General features: G+C 56.7%; 1 protein-coding gene, 1 long non-coding RNA gene and 1 pseudogene across 6 annotated transcripts; 2 read left to right on the forward strand and 1 right to left on the reverse strand.

Annotated features, from left to right (window-relative positions):
* Positions 1–7,462: 7,462 nt before the first annotated feature.
* Positions 7,463–8,548, forward strand: LOC121491407 (annotated as a pseudogene).
* An 882-nt stretch (positions 8,549–9,430) lies between these two features.
* LOC121490775 lies at positions 9,431–10,592 on the reverse strand. Its single transcript, XR_005987771.1, has 2 exons — positions 10,133–10,592; positions 9,431–9,523 (listed from the first exon to the last, which is right to left on the reverse strand). It is a non-coding gene; the product is annotated as an uncharacterized LOC121490775 (long non-coding RNA).
* DENND6B (DENN domain containing 6B) lies at positions 10,306–19,837 on the forward strand. Of its 5 annotated transcripts, none has more exons than XM_041754768.1 (20): positions 10,306–11,102; positions 14,251–14,289; positions 14,364–14,406; positions 15,008–15,120; positions 15,465–15,545; positions 16,162–16,267; positions 16,386–16,465; positions 16,548–16,610; positions 16,892–16,947; positions 17,464–17,586; positions 17,663–17,758; positions 17,859–17,953; positions 18,087–18,152; positions 18,295–18,359; positions 18,457–18,546; positions 18,620–18,673; positions 18,969–19,078; positions 19,182–19,284; positions 19,372–19,449; positions 19,537–19,837. In XM_041754768.1, the coding sequence occupies exons 1-20, from the start codon at positions 10,941–10,943 to the stop codon at positions 19,657–19,659; spliced, it is 1,746 nt and encodes a 581-aa protein (XP_041610702.1). In that variant the 5' UTR covers positions 10,306–10,940; the 3' UTR covers positions 19,660–19,837. The 5 variants fall into 5 exon arrangements, with proteins under 5 accessions (XP_041610702.1, XP_041610703.1, XP_041610700.1 ...); XM_041754769.1 differs by having other exon boundaries at positions 19,375–19,449; XM_041754766.1 differs by having other exon boundaries at positions 14,251–14,406; positions 15,049–15,120.
* Positions 19,838–20,852: the final 1,015 nt, after the last annotated feature.

The raw sequence follows: 20,852 nt of genomic DNA on the forward strand, positions 1-20,852 counted from the left end.
TGTCTGGCACGGGGGCGCGCGGCGGGGCGGGGGCGGGGCGCTCGCTCACGTGGGCGCGGCGGAGGCGGGGCTTCATGGCGTGGCGCGCGCTCACGTAGACGTTGCGGGGGCGGGGCCGCGCGGCGGGGCGGGGCCAACCGCTCGCTCACGTGGGCGCGGCGGGGGCGGGGCAGGCTGCTTGCTTACGTGGGCGCGGCGAGGGTGGGCTGCGCGGCGGGGCCGGCGTTCACGTGGACGCAGCGGAGGCGGGGCTATGCGGCGCGCAGGGCCGGACCTGGGCGGGCCGCTCGTTCACGTGGACGGGGCTGAGGGGCGGGGCGGGGCGCGCGCTCACGTGGGGCGGGGCGGCCTTCTCCGGTCGCTGGTCCTGCTGACGTAGCACCGATTGGTCCGGATGCCTAATCGGCCGCAGAACCGCCCCTGCAGGGGCCAGAGGCGACGTGAGAACCGCGCACCTGGGGCGGCGGCTCCGGGTCGTCGGCGGCCCTCCCCTCATCGCCCCTGGATGCGCCCCGAAGTCCCGGGCACGCGGGGGTCAGCCGCGGGCGCCTGTGTGCCCCGCGGAGGCCCCTGCGCCCGGACCCGGCTGGCGCCTGACCCCGTGCCCCGCGGTTCTTGGGGGGCTGCGCAACTCAAGTAGGGGCCGCGTAGCACCCAGACCAACCAGTCTGCGAACGAGATTCATTAACTCGGGTCCGCGCGGACGGTGCTGCGGTGCAGCCCTGAGGGCTGGCTGACCTGCAGCTCGCGGGCCGCGTCCCCTGCAACGTCACGTGCTCGGGGCCGGGGGCGGCCTGGGGAGCTCGGCTGGGGGGGCTGTCCTCCAAAGTCGGGGCGTGCTCCCGCCCAGCGGCTCGGCGGCGGCGGGCGGGCGGGCGGGCGGGGGGGGGGGGGAGGGGCGGGGCGCAGGCACGGCTTCCCCTCGGCTGGCCTTAGAGCAGAACGTCTGCGAAGAGGAAGAGCTCTCCGCCTGAGCACTTTTCCCTGGCACCCTGCAGGCCAGGCACCTGGCCAGTTCTGCAGGGTGAACTTCCAGGAGTTGAGAGCTAAAAAAAAGAAAAGAAAAAAAAAAAAGCATCCGCTCAGCGCATGGGTGGCTCAGTCAGTTGAGCATCCAACTCTTGGCTTCACCTCAGGGGGTGACCTCGCGGTGGGGGATCCAGCCCCGGGTTGGGATCTGCGCTCAGCGCAGTCTGCTTCAGATTCTCTTTCCCTTTTTCTTCCTCCTTCTCCCTCTCTGAAATGAATAAATAAAATCTTTAAAAAAAAATGGATTGGCCCTACAACCAAGAGGAGAAGCGCCCTGCCAGCCGTGCAAACAAAGGCCCCTCGAAGGCCGTCGCAGCAGATTGAGCTGCAGAAAGGGGGATCAGGGCCAGAGGACCAACCAGAGATGGTCCCACTGGTTTTTCTGCTATGTGAACGCCTGCAACCCTCTATCTCGGTGTTCTTCCTATGCTCAGGCCAGACTGCCTGGGGTCAGCCTGGACCCTTCTCTTAGATTCCACACTGGAATTATCAGCAAATCCTTCCACTTAAAAAAAAAAATGTATTTATTTATTCAATAGAGGCAGAGACACATGAAGAGGGAGGAGTAGGCTCCCCTTAGGGAGCCCGATGTGGGACCCAATCCACGAATTCCAGGATCACGCCCTGAGCAGAAAGCAGAGCTTAAGTGCTAAGCCATCAAGGCGTCCCATTCCTCCACTTTTAAGCATGGCCAGCTCTGCACAAGCACACCCGGGTCCAAGACCAGTTTCTCTTACCTACACAGCAGCCTCCCAATGCATTCCTGCTTCTGTTCTGGCATTCTTGCCAGAGAGCAGCTTCCAGCAGCATAGCTTACACCTAGAGAGATCCAAAGAGAACAAGCCCATCCCGTCCCTCCCCAGCCCTCATCTGGCATGGCCAGAAACCCAAGTCCTTGCCGTTACTCATAAGGTTCTATGTGATGTGTTCCCGTTTCCATACACTGCCCCTAGTTCATTGGGTTCTGATCATGATGACCTCCGACCACAGCCCTCGCACCCACGCTTTCCTCTGGTCATTTTTGTGCTTACTAAATTACCTCCTAGATCCTCCTCCCTTGTCCCCTTCTCAGTGAGGGTTACCCTGACCCTCTACTTCAAATCTCAAGCCTACACACACACGTGCACACATGTCCCTGTGCACACAAGCACACTTCGTAGCCTTTCCCTGCTTGGTTTCTTCCTTCTTGTGTCAGTAGTCACAGTCCAATAGCAGGACAAAAACCATAAAATGACTTCACCACAGAAAGTTTGATATACAAATTACCAATAGGGACGCCTGGGTAGCTTAGGGGTTTAGCGCCTGCCTTTGGCCCAAGATGTGATCCTGGAGACCCGGGATCAAGTCCCACATGGAGCTCCCTTCATGGAGCCTGCTTCTCCCTCTGCCTACGTCTCTACCTCTCTCTGTGTCTCTCATGAATGAATAAATAAAATATTTTTTAAAATAAAAAATTAAATAAAAATTACCAATAGCAGGAGATGAATTACAAAGGAGTAAAGAGAACTCCATAGTCAAGAAAGTTGTCTACAGAGTTCCCTCCATAATTTGAAGGGAGGTTCCCTCCCCAAGGTGGGAATTCATGCTGTGTTGCTGGGTTGTGTGGCTGCAGCCTAGTGGACAACAGACATTCCCTGGGTTGTCCAGGGATAGCAGTGATATGAGCAGAGGCTGATGGACAGGAATACAGCTCTCCAAGGTGCAGGCCAGCTAAGCCTGGAAAGCCTCCTGCTGGGGGGGGGTCTATGAGATTCCCTGAGAATTTGCCCACAGCCTGATGCTGAACTGAGTAGGAAGCCATTCACAGAGGCAACACCACTCCAAGTCTCCCACATGTGGCTCTGGCAGCTGCCCAGTGGGAGAAGAAAAAGAATGCACACCTAGACCAGGACTCTCCAACACTCTCTACCAGCAAAACCTAACATCCTGCCAAAGGCAGAAGAGAAATGCTTCTAGGATCCAGCTCCATTATTGCAAGCAAGCAAGCAGAAGTGGATTTGGAGCTGAAGCATAAATGGAAAACAGGTAGCATCTGACCCTCTGAATAGTTGGGTTCTGTTTGCATCCTTTCAAACATACTTGAATGTCCACTCAACAACAAAACAGGGACGCCTGGGTGGTTCAGCGGTTGAGCATCTGTCTTTGGCGCAGGGCGTGACCCCAGGGTCCCAGGATCGAGTCCCACATCAGGGCCCCTGCATGGAGCCTGCTTCTCCCTCTGCCTGTGTCTGCTCCTCTCTCTCTCTGTGTCTCTCATGAATAAATAAAATATTTGAAAAAAAAAAAAACCAACAAAACAATGCTTTATTTTCACCTAAAAGATGCATGTGTCCTTATTACAGGTGAAGAATAAGCATTGATGAGCACACCTGCAGTCACAGACGCTCCTGTATCAACGGTTGACTGCATTCCGTAATCCTTGAATTCTGTTTCCGTCCCACTGAGTATTCTTATGCCCTTATGTTAAAGTGAAATATTAGATAACCCCTGACCACATGTTTATTTTAAAAACTGGAAAGGAGAGAGAAGAAAATGGTCGGTATAGACAAGTAAATACTGTAATGTGCGGGGCACCTGGGTGGCTCAGGGGTTGACCATCTGCCTTCAGCTCAGCGTGTGATCTCAAGGTCCCAGGATCAAGTCCTGCATCGGGCTCCCTGCAGGGAGCCTGCTTCTCCCTCTGCCTGTGTCTCTGCCTCTCTCTGGGTCTCTCATGAATAAACAAATAAAATCTTTTTTAAAAACCCACTGTAATGTGCAAAGAGAAAATATGTAGAGCTACCACAATCCTTGTTTCTGTAATTGCTCTTAAGATATTAATATGTATGGCTCCCTAACAGACTTCTCTTCTAAACTGCCTTATAGTGTACACAAAATGGTGAAAATAGAGCCAAGCTGAATTCAGTATTTCTGACACAGGAGGAGGATCAAATAAAATAAATTCTATCACTAAGAACACCAAATGCAAAATTATTCACCAATAAATTGAAAAAAGTAAAACTGTGGTGTAAAATGAGTGCTGCCCAGGGGCACCTGGCTGGCTCAGTAGAATATATGAGTCTTGGTCTCAGGGTCATGAGTTTGATCCCCATATTGGGTGCAGAGATTACTTAAAAATAATAAAATCTTGGGGGATACCTGGGTGGCTCAGCAGGTGAGCATCTGCCTTCAGCCCAGGGTGTGACCCTGGGGTCCTGGGATCAAGTCCTGCATCGGGCTCCTCACAGGGAGCCTGCCTATCCCTCTGCCCGTGTCTCTGCCTCTCTCTGTGTCTCTCATGAATAAATAAATAACATCTTAAAATAATATAAAATCTTAAATAAAATAAACACTTCCTTCTGAGTGCCATCAGTACAGGAGGAAGTGTGGTCCTATCCTGTTCTACAAGAACAGCCACACTTCAGCCAGACAGAAGCCAGGGCTTCATAAGACTACTGATCCATAGGCCACATGAGAGAAACACAGGGAGATCCAAACTTCTGTATGCCATCACCAAATTCCTGCATGTCATGACAGGAAACCATGAAAGCATGAGTAAAATGGCCCATCACATAAAGGGTAACAATGATACAACTAATAGCTGAAATCTCATAAGGGGACAATGACCATGAGGCAATAGAATGACACATCCAGAGTGCCAAAGAAAAGTAAAACCTGTCACTGAAAAAATTCTATACCCGAAAATACAATCCTCAGAAATGAAGGTGAGATCACAGACAAAATAGAAAATTCATTGCTGACGGATCTGCCTTATAGGAAGTACCAAAGATAGTTCCTCAAGCTGAAAGGAAATGACACAAGATGGTCATGCAAATCAGCAGGAATGAATGAAGAACCAAATTCAGCATCGTGTAAAAAGTATCACTACCAGGCAGCCCAGGTGGCTCAGTGGTTTGGCGCTGCCTTCAGCCCAGGCATGATCCTGGAGACCTGGGATGGAGTCCCACATCGGGCTCCCTGCATGGATCCTGCTTCTCCCTCTGCCTGTGCCTGTGCCTGTCTCTCTCTCTCTCAATAAATAAATAAAATCTTTTAAAAAACCTGAAAAATAAAGAGAAAATCCGAAAAGCACAGAAGAGAACATCCAAAGACGATGATGGGGCAGCTGCAAAAGGTGTACCCGACATGGGATGAGAACACCAGAAGGAAAAGAAAGACAAGGAATAGAAGAAATATTTGAAATCTTTCTACATTGTACAAAAGTTTCCAGCTAGTGCAATAAGGCAAGAAAAAAATTAAAGGCATACATATTAGAAAGGAAGAAGCAAGGGATGCCTGGGTGGCTCAGTGGTTGAGTGTCTGCCTTTGGCCCAGGATGTGGTCCTGGGATGAGTCCCACATTGGGCTCCCCACAGGGTGCCTGCTTCTCCCTTTGCCTGTGTCTCCGCCTCTATCTCTGCCTCTCTCATGAGTAAATAAATAAACCTAAAATAAAAAAAAAAGGAAGAAGTAAAATTACCTTTATTCACAGATGATATGATTATCTATTTAAAAATCACAAGGGACAGTGCGCCTAGGTGGCTCAGTCATTTGGACATCTAGACGCCTCTGGTTCAGGTTGTGATCTCAGGGTCCTGGGATCAAGCTCCCTGTTCAGCGGGGAGTCTATCTCTCCTTCTGCACCTCCCCCCATGCTCTGTCCCTCTTTCTCTAAAATAATAAAATCTTAAAAATATATATATAAGGAAAGGGGCGCTTGGGTGGCATAGTCGGTTAAGTGTTCAACTCTTGGTTTCGGCTCAGGTCATGATCTTGGGGTTGTGAGATTGAGCGCCCCCCCCCCCCCCCCCCCCCGCTCTTACACACACTGTCTGTAAATAAATAAAATCCTAAAAAAAAAAAAAAAAAAAACCTTAAGGAATCTATATTTAAAAAAAAAAAAGCCTCACTAGAAATAATAGTTTACTGAAGTCAGAGGATGATATATCAATAGATAAACAGCAGTTATACTTCTATTTGCCAGCAACAAGTAATCTGAAAAAATTTTTTTAAAGATTTTTAAATTTATTTATGGGGGGATGAGCAAAGGGAGAGGGAGAAGCAGACTCCCCTATTGAGTACAGGACCTGATAAGGGGCTCCAGGACTCCAATATCATGACCTGAGCCAAAACCAAGAGCCAGACATTTAACTGACTGAAATACCCAGGTGCCCCTGAGAATTTTTAAGAAAAAATATTCCATTCACAGAAAAAGTGTGGGTGAGTGGATGGGTGAAATAGGTGATTGTGATTAAGAGTACACTTATTGTGATGAGTACTGAGTAATATATAGAATTGTTAAATCACTATATTGTACACCTGCAACTAACATAATACTGCATGTTAATTATACTTTAAAAAGAAAGAAAAAATCCCATTCACAATTGTATCAAAATGAATAAAATACTTAGGAATAAATCTAACAAAAGAAGGGCGTGCAGAAAAGAACTGATGCAGCTGGCTAACCACTTAGTCATAGAAAGCCCCTGCTTACCAACTTAACCCTTGGTGGGCATCTGGCAACATGGATTTCAGGAGAGTTCCCATCACTCCAAGGAGTGATCAGAGGGGCTCATAATGTCTAAACTCAATGTGACTTCTACTGACCACCCATTTTCTTTCTGGGCATCTGGAATTTGGGCAGGCACTGGACAGCGGCTGCTTATCTGACTGTTCCTGTAGGGAGCTGGATGGTGTTCCTTCCCCTAAAGATATCCACCCCAAACCTGTCAATGTGACCTGTGGAAAAAGGGTCTTTGCAGATGTAATTAAGTTAGGATCTTGAGATCATCCTCGATTCAGGGGGGGGGGGGGGCGGGAAGAGCAGTCCTAAATCCAATGACAAGTTTTTTCTAAGAAAAATCAAGAAGAGACACAGAGGAGAAGGTGATGTACAAACAGAGATTAGGATGGTACATCTACAATCCAACCAAGGTTTGCAGGCAGCAATCAGAAGTTAACAGAGGCCTGAAACAAATCCTTTTTCCCAACCCTGGGAAGGAACCAAACCTGCTGACAGCTTGATTTCTGACTTCTGCCTCCCAAACTGTAAGACAATACGTTTTTGTTGTTTTAAGCCACCTAATTTGTATCAATTTGTTACAGAGGCCTTAGGAAAGAAATACAAACTCCCAATAAGCTTCTCTAAGGAACTTCCCTGGTTGGCAACATTTCACATCCTATCACAACTCATTGACACATTTAAAGTGCCTCCTCTGGGACTCCACTGAGAAAGGACCCTGGAGGCTGGTCTCCCCGAAAATTTGCCCCAAGAGTCTTTCTCTTTGTTGATTTTATTTTGTATCCTTTTAGTGAAATAAAGATATAATGTAATGACATAGAATGACTACATGCCAAATCCTATGAGCAGTGTGAAGAAGAAGAGGCAAGAACGACCCCCGGACCGGCCAAAGCCCGCGTGCCGCCGCATCCCCGCGTCTAGCACTTACGTCCCGCCGCCGTCGCCACCATGCCCAAGAGAAAGGCTGAAGGGGATGCTAAGGAGATAAAGCCAAGGTGAAGGATGAGCCACAGAGAAGATCTGCAAGGTTATCTGCTAAACCTGCTCCTCCAAAGCCAGAGCCCAAGCCTAAAAAGGCCCCTGCAAAGGGAGAGAAGGTACCCAAAGGGAAAAAGGGGAAAGCTGATGCTGGCAAGGATGGAAATAACCCTGCAGAAAATGGAGATGCCAAAACAGACCAGGCACAGAAAGCTGAAGGTGCTGGAGATGCCAAGTGAAGTGTGTGCATTTTTGATAACTGTGTACTTCTGGTGACTGTACAGTTTGAAATACTATTTTTTATCAAGTTTTATAAAAATGCAGAATTTTGTTTTACTTTTTTTTTTTTTAAGCTATGTTGTTAGCACACGGAACACTTCATTGTTGTTTTGGGGGAAGGGCATATGTCACCAATAGAGTATCTCCGAAGCTACATTGATAACAAGAGGGAAAAACACCTTCCCCTTCTAGTTTTGAGAAACTTCCTCTTGGCTCCCAGGAGGAGGGATTCCTTGATGTTGACACACATGAGCCACCTTGGTGGTGTGGAAAAACTAAAATTCATTTTTTTATGTCCTCTTCTCCCTCTCTGCCTTCAACATAGACTTGACTCCCTTAAACCCAGAGACCTGTTGGAACCTGATCCCATGAAATGGTTCCCAGTATGTCAGGCAATCTGGACTTTACGGTGTCACCACTGAGATGGCGTCCCTCAAAAGAGTTCCTTTTTTTAGCTTGTGGATCTTCAGATTGATAATTCTGCCATTTTCATTTCATTTCCTGAAAGTCAGGGTCAGCTTGTGAAAAGTTGTTAAACAACATGCTAAATGTGAACTGTCAACCCTCACTCGAAACTTTCCCTGTTCAGAGCATCACATGAAGACTTCATTGGGTTTTATAGTGGCTTTCTGATTTTGGTAGTCCATTGAAGAAGGGAGTTTGAAAGTTGTTGTATACTGTTAACGATCGTCCGCCCATGTCCTGCCTGAAATACCATGATTGTTTATGAAAAGTATCTTTAATAAAGCTGGATACAGTTTGGCTTGGAAAAAAAAAAATAAAATAAATCCTATGAACTCTCCTAGCCTATTATCAAACCTGGGTGTGCTCCAATTCCCAAGGAACAAAAACATTGCCAAGAAAAATTACTGAAGACCTGAATAAATGGAGTGAAATGTCATGGCCATGTCATGCATAGAACACTAGCAACGTGAGATGGCAGTTCTCCCTAAATTGATCTGTAGATTCAATGCAATTCCTGGGAAATTTTCAGCACATGGTCTTCTTTCGTTTTTTTGTAGAAAATGATGAGCTATGGATGGTTCCATTGGTTAAGTGTCTGCCCTCGGCTCACCCATGATCCCAGGGTCCTGGGATCCAGTCCAAGGTGCTGGGATTGAGCCCTGCAACTGGTTCCCCAATCACTGGGGAGTCTGCTTCGCCTTCTCCCTCTGCCTCGCCCCCTGCTCCTGTGCGCTCTCTCTTTAATAAACACAATCTTTGTTAAAAAAAAAAAAAAAAAAAAGGAACTGACAAGCTACTACTAAAATTTGTATAGAAATGCAAAGGATCAATAGAATAAATGAATAAACAACTGTAATACACTTACAAAGAAGCATACTCTGCAGTAAGAAGGGATGAGCTTGGGAAATACACCACAAAATGGATGAATATCAAAAACACTGTGGAGGCGCCTGGGTGGCCTAGTCTGTTAAGCGTCTGCTCAGGTCATGATCTCGGGGTCCTGGGATTGAGCCCAGCATCCGTCTCCCTGCTCAGTGGGGAGCCTGCTCCTCCTTCTGCTGCTCCTCCTGTTTCTACGCTGCCTCGTTCTCTATCAAAATAAATAAAATCCTTAAAAACAAACAAACAAACAAAAAATAAAAACATTACGGTGAGTGAAAGAAGCCAGACACACAAGACTTCACGCTGTATGATTCCACTTTTATGAAGTTCTGGAACAGGGTCACTCGTGGTGCAAAGAATCATGGAGTCGTGGAGCGTGGTGGTGCTCGACTGGAAAAGAGGCAACAGGGGACTTCCTGAGGGGATGGCACTGTTTCCGTCCTTATCCTGCTAGTTCTTTGGGTTAATGGTGATTCTAAGAACTACCCATTTCTGGGATCCCTGGGTGGCTCAGCGGTTGAGTGCCTGCCTTTGGCCCAGGACATGATTCTGGAGTCCTGGGATCTAGGCCCGCATTGGGCTCCCTGCATGGAGCCTGCTTCTCCCTCTGCCTGTGTCTCTGCCTCTCGCTCTGTGTCTCTCATGAATAAATAAATAAAAAAGTCTTTAAAAACAAATGAACAAAAAACCCCACCCGTTTCACTACACATGAATTTTACTCCAAAATAAATAAATACATAAATACATAAATAATTATTAATTAAAAATAAATAAATTTAATTTACTTCTCCCACCCCCACCCCCCCAAAAAAAGAAAAAACTGAACTAAAAAGTACTAGTTAATAATACACACACTGAAGTATTTGGTGGGGGAGAGCACTGATGTCTACAACTGTCTTTGGACGTAATCTAAAAATAAGGTGGCTTGAGGGATGGAGACAGATGAGGGGACACAGGGTAAAACAAGTTGACTGGGCGGCCGGGGTGCAGCTCACTGACCTTTTCTGCATCCGACACTTCCTAACGGGATGCTTGGGAACACTCGGTGGCGCATCGCGGTCAGCTTCGGAACAGGGGCGCCTTAGGTTCAAGGGCGGGGGTCACCGCAGAGGATGGTCGTGGCCCATCACAGCACGTCCCTCATTCTGCGCGCACGTGACCAGCTTTGGGCCGGGACTCGGACAGGCGCACGCACATCACGAGCCCCGTCCGCCGCGGCGACCCGGGGCACCGGGCCCCCAGCAGGCCCCGCGCGCCGGGAAGCCGCGGGGACCTGGCGGTCGTGGCCCAGACCGCGCGCAGGTGCCGCCCCGGCCTCGGGGGCTCCGGGGGGCTGCGGACACGACCCCGCGGGGGACCACAGGCAGACACCCGGCATCGCGGGGCAACGTCCCGACCCGGCTGGAATCCGAGCCCGACGGCAGCAGGTGTCGGCCTTGACGCGAGCGGCGAGAGCCGCCAGGACAGGCTCCCCCCGCCTGCGCACCACGCCCGTCCGAGCGGCGCCCCCGGAAGCCCCGACCCCCGCCTGACCGACCTCCCCGGAAGTTCCGCCTCCTGGCCCCGGCCGCTCTGGCCCGCGCGGGCCCTTCTCGTTGGTGGGCTGGGCGCCGCTCCGCTGCACGGCGGTCCTCCGGCCGCCAGAGGCGCCGACGCGGCGGCAGGGCCCCTCTGGCCCGCAGCTGCCGCTCCACTGCTCCGCGGCGCGGTCCCTTTCGGCGCCAGGCGTCCGCCTCCGGGCTGTTCCCCCGGCAACGCCTCGGGACCGTTCCCCCGGCAACGCGCGGCGGGCGCAGTCCCAGCCGCCATGGACGCGCTGTCGGGCGCCGAGCCTCGCCGGGCTCGCGGCCGCCTGGGCGCGGCGTCCCCCGGAGCGCGGGCTGCGGGAGCACCGTGGGCGCGCTTCTCGGCCTGGCTGGAGTGCGTGTGCGTGGTCACTTTCGACCTGGAGCTGGGCCAGGCGCTGGAGGTGAGCGGGCCGCGCGGGGGCGGCGGCGGGGGGCGGGGGCAGGGGGGAGGGGGCGGCACGGCGGGGCCGGGGACGCGCCCAGCCCCCGCCCCCCGCATCCCGGGAACAGCCCTGGGACCGACGCCTCAGAAGCCCGGCGCCGGTCACTCCTCAAAGTGCCCTCCCCGAACAGAGGACGAAGGGTCCGATTGCCAGGACGTCCCCCGGGACCAGGAGAGCGGGCCCTGCCCTCGGGGTGCCCGGCGGGTCTCCGGCCTCCACCCTCCGTGCCGCGGGGTCACTCAGGGTGGGAGTCCGCTCTGGCGCGGTCACCCCCTTCCCCCACACACACCCCCCGGCCGACGTTTGCGGCCGCGCGGCCTCCCCTGCCCACACCTCCGCGTTCATCGGGCCTCACACGCAGGCTCGGGGCCCTTTCCAGCCTGCAGGCGTCCTGCTCACCAGCTGCACCCGCTCGGGGGCCTGGGGTGCCCCACTGCCTGCAGGCCCCCCACCCACCCTGGGCAGCTTCCCTTCCTCCCTGCGTCCCCGGGCCTGTCACAAGGTCGTTCCTATGCCCCGAGGTCAGGACACAGACCAGGGAGGTGTGCGCTGCCAGGGGGGCCAGGGGCATGTGCCAAGGCTGTGCTGACTGCTGAGAGCTTGTGGGAGACCCCAGTCTTCCAAACAGAAAGGGCGGACCCTTGTCAAGGACTTTGGGATCCGCCTGGCCCGCCCATCCCCACCAGGCGCCCATTCCCATCAGGCGGGCGGTGCTGCTGCAGCCCCGTGGAGCACCCGGAGGTGACAGATCTGCCTGGGGCTGCAGAGCCCACATCCTCACTGTTGCTCACATTCCTCAGAAAATCACAGAAGTTAAGAGCTTTTTCTGTGTCCTTAGGGCATTCTTAAGTACATTTTTCTAGAACTTTTAGAAAGCTGATTCTCAGCAAGTCCTGTTCAAGGCTCTGTGACTTTCTGAGCTTTTGGTGAAGGTGCACAGCTCTGGCCGGGGGTGTTGGGGACGTAGGGCCTCTCTGAATCGTGAGGTCTGTGTGGGAGTCTGGCCGTGAGCCTATCAGGCGGCACAGCCACACGGTCCTCATCAGGTTTGCCTTTTGCTTGGGGTCATTTCAGTCGAATTTTCTGGGTTTTGAGGAGCACCTGCTCAGTGCTCACCCATCTTGGACTGCCTGAGCAATGCAGACCTCGCAGCATCGTCCACGGTGCACGAATGTGGACCGCAGACCCAGAGGCTGCCTTCCAGGAGCTGGTGATCCACAGGCACTGGACAAATGCAGCTCAGAGGGAGGGGCCGGGCATGGCTGGTCTTGGAGGAGGAGGAGGAGGAGAGAGGCAGGCGGGGGAGAAGGGGCTGCTTGACGTAAACTGTTCCTCAGAAAAGGCAACAACGAAGGCCAGGAGCTCTCCATTCACTCATCCACTAAATCCAGTAAAGCAGCCAGGCTTTGCCCTGTAGGAGCTCATGTTCTGTGCTAGGGACAGAGTGGTTTGGGACCCCCAGTACGCATGGGATACAGGGAAGGGGTTCCAGGCTGATAGATGCAGTGAAGCCTGCAGGTGAGGCAGGGCCTTGGGGGTAGGTGGGGGACGGGAACCTGTGGATAAGCTGAGGAGGGGGCCTGGCTGCGCCTACCCAGCCACCCTGGGAAGCCTGTGGCATGAGCTCTGCCTGGAGGTCCCCAGAGCCCCCCTCCACTGTGGTGGTCGTGCCCTCCCAGGTCCCAGCTCCAGCACTGCACAGTCCCAGGACCCTTTATAATCGGGAATGTTATTGATGCCAAAAAAAAACTTTTTTTTTTTTTTTTTTTAAGATTTTATTTACTCCTGAGAGACCCAGAGAGAGGCGGAGACACAGGCAGAAGGAGAGGCAGGGTCCCTGCGGGGAGCCCAATGCAGGACTCGATCCCAGGACCCTGGGATCACGGCCTTAGCCTAAGGCAGACGCTGAACTGCTGAGCCACCAGGCGTCCCCCCAAGAAGCTTTTTGTACGGATATGTGTCAACGTTTACTGCGCTAGAAGTTAAATCTGAGAAAACGCAGTATTTATTGAGCTGACGTTAAAATAAAAGTACTCTGTTAATGTAGACATTTTCACGAAAACAGCTATATTTCCAAAACAAAATTTGGTGGGGAGAGTAAGAGGAGGAGTAGCATTTGATGCTTTCACAATCAATTTTTTTTTATTGAACAGTTTCACTTCACCTTAAACCGAGCTCCTCCTCAGTGTTGAGTCTGGGGGGACAAGACAAGTTGGGAGCTCCTTGCATGCAAGCCCTGTCTCCTGACGCCCCCATAGACTCCTAGCACTGTGCTCTCTGGAGAGCACAGGCCAGGGCAGCAGCCCAAGGCACACCAGCTCCCAGGAAGACACCTCAGAGGTGCACTGGAGTGAGGGCCGTGGGGCCCCCTGCCTTTTGGGGGGATCCTGTAATGAAATCCGCTCTGGCCCTGGGCCTGCGCATAGAGCTGCTGAGTCCGAGAGCGAGCCTCAGGCCGCTGCTGCTCCAGAGTGTCGCCTGCCTCCTACATCCCTAAGGGCCTGCTGCTGACGCTGCAGGGCTCAGGGTGCTCTCCTAGGGCTCTTGCTGGGGTGGGGGGTACAGGCCAGAAGCTTCCGGGTTCCTGACTAGCAGAGGTTGGGGTGAAAGCGCTCGGGATGCTGTCCACAGGCAGGGATGCCACTGTCTTTGGTGCCATCTGACTCAAGACCAGGAAATGGGGAAGCTGGGCAGGCCCCATCTAGGGGAGCAAGCCCTGGGGAACTGTGCAGCCCAAGACCTTCTGGCTAAGTGGAAGGGTTCAGTAGGGGGAACAGAGGGGAGGTGGGACCTGCAGGCAGAGCCCTGGGGTCACTTGCTGTGGGAAAGAGGCAGGTGTGGGGGTGTGGAGGTTCTGAAAACCACCTCCGGAAGCTCTGGGGACGAACCCTGGGGTGAGGGAGGTAGGGAGGTCTCAGCACAGTTGCACGAGGGGAGGGGTGCGAGAAGGGAGTTGGGGAGCTGGCCCGCGTGTGGTAGCTGACAGGAGGGAAGGATGGAGGGGACTCTTGCTGAGAAGGGGCAGAGAAGCCGGAAAGGAGGTGGCGGCCGCCAGGAAAGCATTCCTGCAAGGCAGCAGGTGACCGGGTGCCCTGTGTCCCCACAGCTGGTGTACCCCAGTGACTTCCGGCTCACGGACAAGGAGGTGGGTCCTGGCTCTCCTGGGAGCAGCCGTGGCCCCAACTCGAGCAGGCCCTCACCTGGTTTCCTGTGTTTCAGAAAAGCAGCATCTGCTACCTGTCCTTTCCCGACTCGCACTCAGGTAGCCGACCCCTGGGACGTTGGCTCTGGAGCTGGGGTGGGTGACACGCAGAAGGTGGGCACTGAGGCTGTCCAGGACCCCCCGTGGCCCAGGCGTGGACGTGACCACTGTCAGCATCACTGCCTGCCTGCGCCAACCCACTCCCTGCTCCCTGCTTGCTATAGACGTCCAGAGCTCCCGGCAGCAGCGCTGGTCAGGTTACCCTGATTGCAGGGTGTCTCTAGGCAGAGCGACTGGTGGGGTCTGGTTCCTACATCCCACCACAGTGGCTACCTGGCCTTTGCTCTTCTCCAGGACTTGGCCGTCCGTGCAGGCCTGTTTTCCTGTCGCAGACTAGCCGACCAGGCCCCACGCCATGGCCTTCCGGTGTCCCCCAGGGCCCCTGTGCAAGCTGACTGCACCACGCATGCAGCTGTCCCTGCTGCTGTTGGGGGCGGTGTTTAGGTTGAGACTGAGGTTAGGAATCAGGACACAGCCTTCCTGGCAGGCTGGGCTTTCTCTTTGGAGGCATTCGTGGCCTTGTCTGTGGTTCCCTCCCTGAAAGCTGGCAGGAGAGTTTCCACCCTGATGTGGGCCGGGTGGGGGCTGCCTCCCTTTCCAGGCTGCCTCGGAGACACTCAGTTCAGCTTCCGCATTCGGCAGTGCGGCGGGCAGAGGAGCCCCTGGCATGCTGAGGACCGCCGCTACAACAGCGGGGCCCCTGTGTCGTTGCAAGTGAGTGCAGGCTGCCTCTCCCCAGAGGCCAGGGCTGGCCTGGTGCGAGCAACCGCGAGGGTTCCCAAGTGCTGCAAGCCCCACCACACCTGTAGGTTTGGCACCCCAGCCTCTGTGGGGGTGAGGCAGCTCTTTTTACCACTGGGTGCTCCCAGGCCCCTTGAGCTGTGACCACAGTGCCTGCAGAGGTGCCCTCTGTAGAGGGGTCGGCCACCTTGTGAGCCAAGGACCCCCCAGCCTGACCCCCATGGCTGGAGAGAGCAGTCGCAGCCCTGGCTGCTGGTCTGGGTGGGCAGGAGGGAACGTGGGGAGTGAGCTCGGCCCAGCTGACGCTGTTTTTGCAGAGGGAGCCAGCACACTACTTCGGTTACGTGTACTTCAGGCAGGTGAAGGACAGTTCTGTGAAGAGGGGTTACTTCCAGAAGGTGAGCCACCTGGCTGCTCTGGGGTGGTGCTGCTGTGAGGCAGGGCTGGTGCCCACGTGTCCTGTAGCCCCCAGCCTCTTGGCATGGGGCACAGCTCACTGCCTAGGCCACATAAGCCACCCCGCCTGGGCAGCAGATGAGGGGTTGGAGAGCGGGTGCCTCCTGGGCCCTCTGGGGAACGGGCGCTGCTGCCTGCCTTGGCCGGCACGGCACCTGCAGCCCCCTGTGAGCTCCTGATGTCCCTGCTCCTTGCTGCTGACGGGAGCAGGGTCACGCTTTCCAGATTAGGACAACTTCCTTCTTGAACTGAGACACCATAAGCAAAAGCTGCTTGAGTCCCGGGGAGATCATCCCAGAAATCCTGGCCATGCGCATTTCCCTGTGAAGGCCCAGAGCCCGGCTGTGCTCTTGAGGGCTCCCTGCCCCATCTGGGGCAGGCTTGGGGTGTTCTGTCCACTGGCCCTGGGATCCAGGATGGGCCATTCCCAGGGACGGCTGTCCTGTGGAGTTTGCGGGATGCCGCTCCCCGGGTAGACACTGGATGAGCCCGGCATCAGGGGCCCCACAGAGCCTGCGTGGCTGGGAGGACCTCTCACCGGCCCTGCGGGTCCTGCAGTCCCTGGTGCTGGTGTCCCGCCTGCCCTTCGTCCGGCTGTTCCAGGCGCTGCTGAGCCTCATCGCCCCCGAGTATTTTGACAAGTTGGCCCCCTGCCTGGAAGCAGGTGAGTGGCTGCCGGGCAATGCCAGATGGCACCATCTCCCCGGCTGAAGCTTTCGGCACCTCCAGCCAGCGGCTGCTGCTTGGGGCAGGTTCCCGACACTGGCCACCTGTGTCCACAGTGTGCAACGAGATAGACCAGTGGCCAGCGCCTGTGCCGGGGCAGACCCTGAACCTGCCAGTCATGGGAGTCGTCCTCCAGGTGAGGGCTGGCTGGGGAGGGAGGGCCCCAGGTCTACAGACATGCCTGCTCCCGTCTGGCAGCTACTCCCTCCGTCCCCCAGGTTCGAGTCCCATCCCGGATGGACAAGCCTGAGCACAGTCCTCCGAAGCAGTGTAGCCATGAGGTGGGGCCCTGCTTCTGGGCCAGTGGCCTCGCACCTGCCTCGACCCTCCCACCTGCCCAGGCGTCCCTGCCCCACTCGCTAGGGGCCCTGTGGGGGTGGCCAGACCCTCAGCAAAGCTAGCTGGGTGTCCCCCATCCTCTCCAGTGCTGTGGGGGTGCAGAGGTGTGCAGGGCAAGGGTGCAGTGCCCAGGGCTCCCCTGGGGTGAAAGGTACTGCTCGGGGCTCCGGGGTGCCAGCTACCAGCCTTCCCCCGTCCTGATCCCATCCATTCCTCCTCCCAGAACCTGCTGCCCGCCCCGGTGGTCCTCACCAGTGTCCATGAACTGGACCTGTTCAGGTGAGCCCTGTAGGCTGCTGTCTGTTGCCTGAGTAGATGGTGAAGGGGACCTATGAGGTAAAGCCTGCACAGCGTGGGGCCCCCAGAGGGACTGCAGGCCCCAGAAGTGAACTCTGGGGCGGTTCCATGAGGGAGAATTGTAGAGAAGCCCGGGGCTCTGCTGCCACCACGAAGAGGAAGTGGGCACTGTGGGGAGGAAGGTTCTAGAAATCAGGAGGGAAGGATCCGCTGTGTTGGGAGCTCCTTGCTGCGTGAGGCTGCTCTTTCCCAGGCACATCTGTGAGGGAGCCAGGCCTCGGAGACCCAGCTGCCCCGTGTTTTGGTGTGGGGGCTCAGGGCCAGGCCAAGGCAGGCCGTGGTCAGAGGGTAGGGTGGCCCTGGACACCCCTGAGCATCCTCAGATGTCCTCACGCGTCTTGTCCAGGGCAGTGCCTGGTGTGAGCTGGGCCCGCCTGGCCAGCAGGGTGGGCCAAGGGCTGGGAGCCGCCTTCCCTGACCACCTCTGCGGGGCCCTAGGTGCTTCCAGCCCGTGCTGACCCACGTGCAGACTCTGTGGGAGCTCATGCTCCTCGGGGAGCCCCTGGTGGTCCTGGCACCCTCGCCTGCCATGTCCTCAGAGATGGTGCTGGCCTTAATCAGGTAGGTGAGGTGGGGGGGGAGGGGGGCTGTAAGGAGCGGTGGGGGCTGACCTCTCTGCTGACCGCCCCGCCCTCAGCTGCCTGCAGCCCCTCAAGTTCTGCTGCGACTACCGCCCCTACTTCACCATCCATGACAGCGAGTTCAAGGAGTTCACCACCCGCACACAGGCCCCGTAAGTGCCCTGTCTGTCCCCATCCTCCAGCTCCCCGTGCTCCATCTCCCTGGGCCTGCCTCTGCCCCTTCTCTCTCTCTCTCTCTTCTCCTCTCTCTAGACCAAACGTGGTCCTGGGAGTCACAAACCCTTTCTTTATCAAAACGCTCCAGCACTGGCCCCACATCCTCCGTGTGGGAGAGCCCAAGATGTCAGGTGAGGCTGGCCTGGCCTCTGCCCAGGCAGCGGGGGAGGTGGGCCGGGGGCTCAGAGGCCCACCCAGCGAGAGGCTCAGCCCAGGGTGGGTGCGGCTGCGACCCTGAGGCCTGGTATTGGGTGTGTTCCCCAGGGGATCTTCCCAAGCAGGTCAAGCTGAAAAAGCCCTCCAGGCTGAAGACACTGGACACCAAGCCAGGTGTGTGCCCCTTGGGCTGCAGCCCCTTCTGTGCAGCGGGTGGAGTTCTCAGGGAACTGTGCTGCCCGGGGCTGGAGGTGGGAGCGGGTGGGGCAGGGCTCCAGGGGGCCTCCTAGACGGGCCTACTCTGCTCTCCTGCCAGGCCTTTACACTGCTTATTCGGCCCACCTCCACCGGGACAAGGCACTGCTCAAACGTCTGCTCAAGGTACAGGCGGGGGGGAGGCCCGGGGAGGGGTGGGGCGGTGAGCCTGCTCTGGGTGAAGGGGTGCATGTGGCGAGTTCAGCCCGTGCCCCCCTCTTAGGGGCTGCAAAAGAAGAGGCCGTGGGACACACAGACAGCACTGCTGAGACGGCACCTGCTGGAGCTCACACAGAGCTTCATCATCCCCCTGGTGAGGCCCGGGGCAGAGCGGGTGAGGGCACCAGGTTGTGGCCCCAGGCTCACTCCCAACCTCCCCTCCCCAGGAGCACTACATGGCCAGCCTCATGCCCCTGCAGAAGAGCATCACACCCTGGAAGGTGCGGGTCCCGGTGGCCATCTGGGGGAAGTCTGGGAGGGAGGAGGTCATCGAGCGTGTGGGAGGTGCCAGGGCTCTAGGCATCCGTCATAGGACAGAAAAATGGGGCCATGCATGAGGGCCTCTAGGCCCTTCTGTCTGGGAGGGGCCGTCTGGGGGTCTGTCCTGGGAGGGTGGGGGCGATGGGTCCTCAGGTGGCTGAGGAGTGTGGCAGGGGAGGGTCCTGGCCAGCTGATGGCCGAGGCCTGTGGGGCTGTGTTCCCCAGTAGCCTGCGCTCACCAGGCCCCTGTCTCAGACTCCTCCCCAGATCCGCCCCTTCCGCCAGGATGACTTCCTGCGCAGCCTGGAGCACGCAGGGCCCCAGCTCACCTGCATCCTCAAGGGCGACTGGCTGGGCCTGTACAGGTGTGTGGATGGCATTTGGGGTCCTGAGGCTCCTGCCACGGGCAGGGCAGGCCGCCCTGGCACACAGGGTCAGCCCACAGCTCCCGCATCTTGCCACCTGCAGGCGGTTTTTCAAGTCCCCACACTTCGACGGCTGGTACCGGCAGCGGTACAAGGAGATGGCCCACAAGCTGGAGGCTTTGCACCTCGAGGCCATCTGTGAGGCGGTAAGGGGGTGCCGGGGCCGGGGGAGGAAAGGGGGACCCAGGGGACGGTGAGGGCCTTCGTGATGGATGGCTCTGTCGTGTCCCCAGCAGAACATCGAGGCCTGGATGAAGGACAAGTCTGAGGTGGAGGTCGTGGACCTGGTCCTGAAACTTCGGGAGAAGCTGGTGAGCTGTCTCCTGGCCCTGTGGAGCCTCCTGACCTGACCGGCCTGTATGCAGGTCACCTGCCCCTGACCACTGCTGCCCCTGCAGGTACAGGCACAAGGCCACCAGCTCCCAGTGAAGGAGGCAACGCTCCAGCGGGCACAGCTGTACATCGAGACGGTCATCGGCTCTTTGCCCAAGGACCTGCAGGCTGTCCTGTGTCCTCCCTAGGACAGGGCCAAGCGGCCGGGGCCGGGGGCCTGGGTCTGACCACGCTTCCTTCTCCTCTGACGTGGCCCCAGCCAAGCACAAGCTCCCCAAGCCGAGCTCTCTGCTGCTGCTCCCTCGCCTTGGCGCCCTGTCAGCACCCCTGGTGTTCCAGCAGTAAAAGGTGGCATTTGGAACCACAGCCTGGCCCTTGACTATGGGCGGACCCCATGCTGGCCAGAGCCTCGCCTCCCCCTGGGTCCCACCTGCCCTCTGCAGGGCCCGGGGGCCATGAGGCAGGGCTGGCTGTGAGCCCTCGTTGCTCTGGGCACAGGGCCACCCGTCCCCCTGCGGTGCCCACCTGCCCAAGCCCTGGCGCCCTGGGCCTTGTATTTGATGTGTTCTTGGGCCTACCAGGCTGTCCGGCCCTAGAGAGGCGGCGGCGGCAGCTGCTAGGTGGACCCCCTGCCCCGTAGCTGTCACCGACCTGCAGGGGGGAGGGCAGGCCCTTCACTGTGGTCCTGGGCTGGGGAGGGGCACTGCCCTGTAGTTGGTCCGGAGGCTGCCGGGAGGGTCTGGGCTGGCGTCCTGGTCCCGCTCTTGGAGCCCCGACCGCTGCCGCATCCTGTTGGGCAGGCGCTCCAGCTGTCTCCCTCGCAGGGGCCCACCCACCGCCACGTGCAACCAACGGGTGTTGGACCCTAGACTTACTGGGTGCCCTCAGCTGGAGCCGGGGCAGCGGGCTCGCTGGCAGGGAGCAGAAGGGCCCTCAGATGTGCGGACCTGCCCCATGTGCCGCCGTGGAGCGCTGGCCCCACGGTACCCATCGCGGCTTAGCATAGGGCGATGGCATTGGCCAGCGGCAGGAGGGAGGGTGGGCGGGCACGAGGTGTGGACGGGGCACTGAGTCCACAGGTGAGTCTCCCAACCTCCAGTCCTCGGCTCAGCTCACCTGAGAGGCGAGGCCCGGGTGGGGCTTGGCCACCGCCCTGAGCGGGGCCCAATGGCAAGTGGGCGCAGCGGGCATGGTGGGTGCAGGCCGGAGGCGCCGCCCCTTCTCCCCCGAAGGCCTGTGGATCGGGGACTCAGAGCTACGCTGTCTGTGCCGCCTGGGCAGAGCCGCCCAATGACCGTGGCCGCTGCTCTCAGAAACGCCACTGTGGACTTGCCCAGCCCTGCCCGTGGCCCGGGACAGCCTGTGACCGTCGCCAGTCTGT

Source organism: Vulpes lagopus, chromosome 5 (assembly GCF_018345385.1).
Source record: "Vulpes lagopus strain Blue_001 chromosome 5, ASM1834538v1, whole genome shotgun sequence".
Lineage (NCBI taxonomy): Eukaryota > Metazoa > Chordata > Mammalia > Carnivora > Canidae > Vulpes > Vulpes lagopus.

What these genes read in the sequence shown, in the direction of transcription:
- DENND6B (XM_041754766.1), top strand. Translation starts at nt 10,941, where the DNA reads ATGGACGCGCTGTCGGGCGCCGAGCCTCGCCGGGCTCGCGGCCGCCTG. An exon ending in CTTTCCCGACTCGCACTCAG is followed by an intron (nt 14,407 to 15,048) that starts GTAGCCGACCCC and finishes CGCATTCGGCAG; the next exon opens with TGCGGCGGGCAGAGGAGCCC. An exon ending in GGCCCCCTGCCTGGAAGCAG is followed by an intron (nt 16,268 to 16,385) that starts GTGAGTGGCTGC and finishes CTGTGTCCACAG; the next exon opens with TGTGCAACGAGATAGACCAG.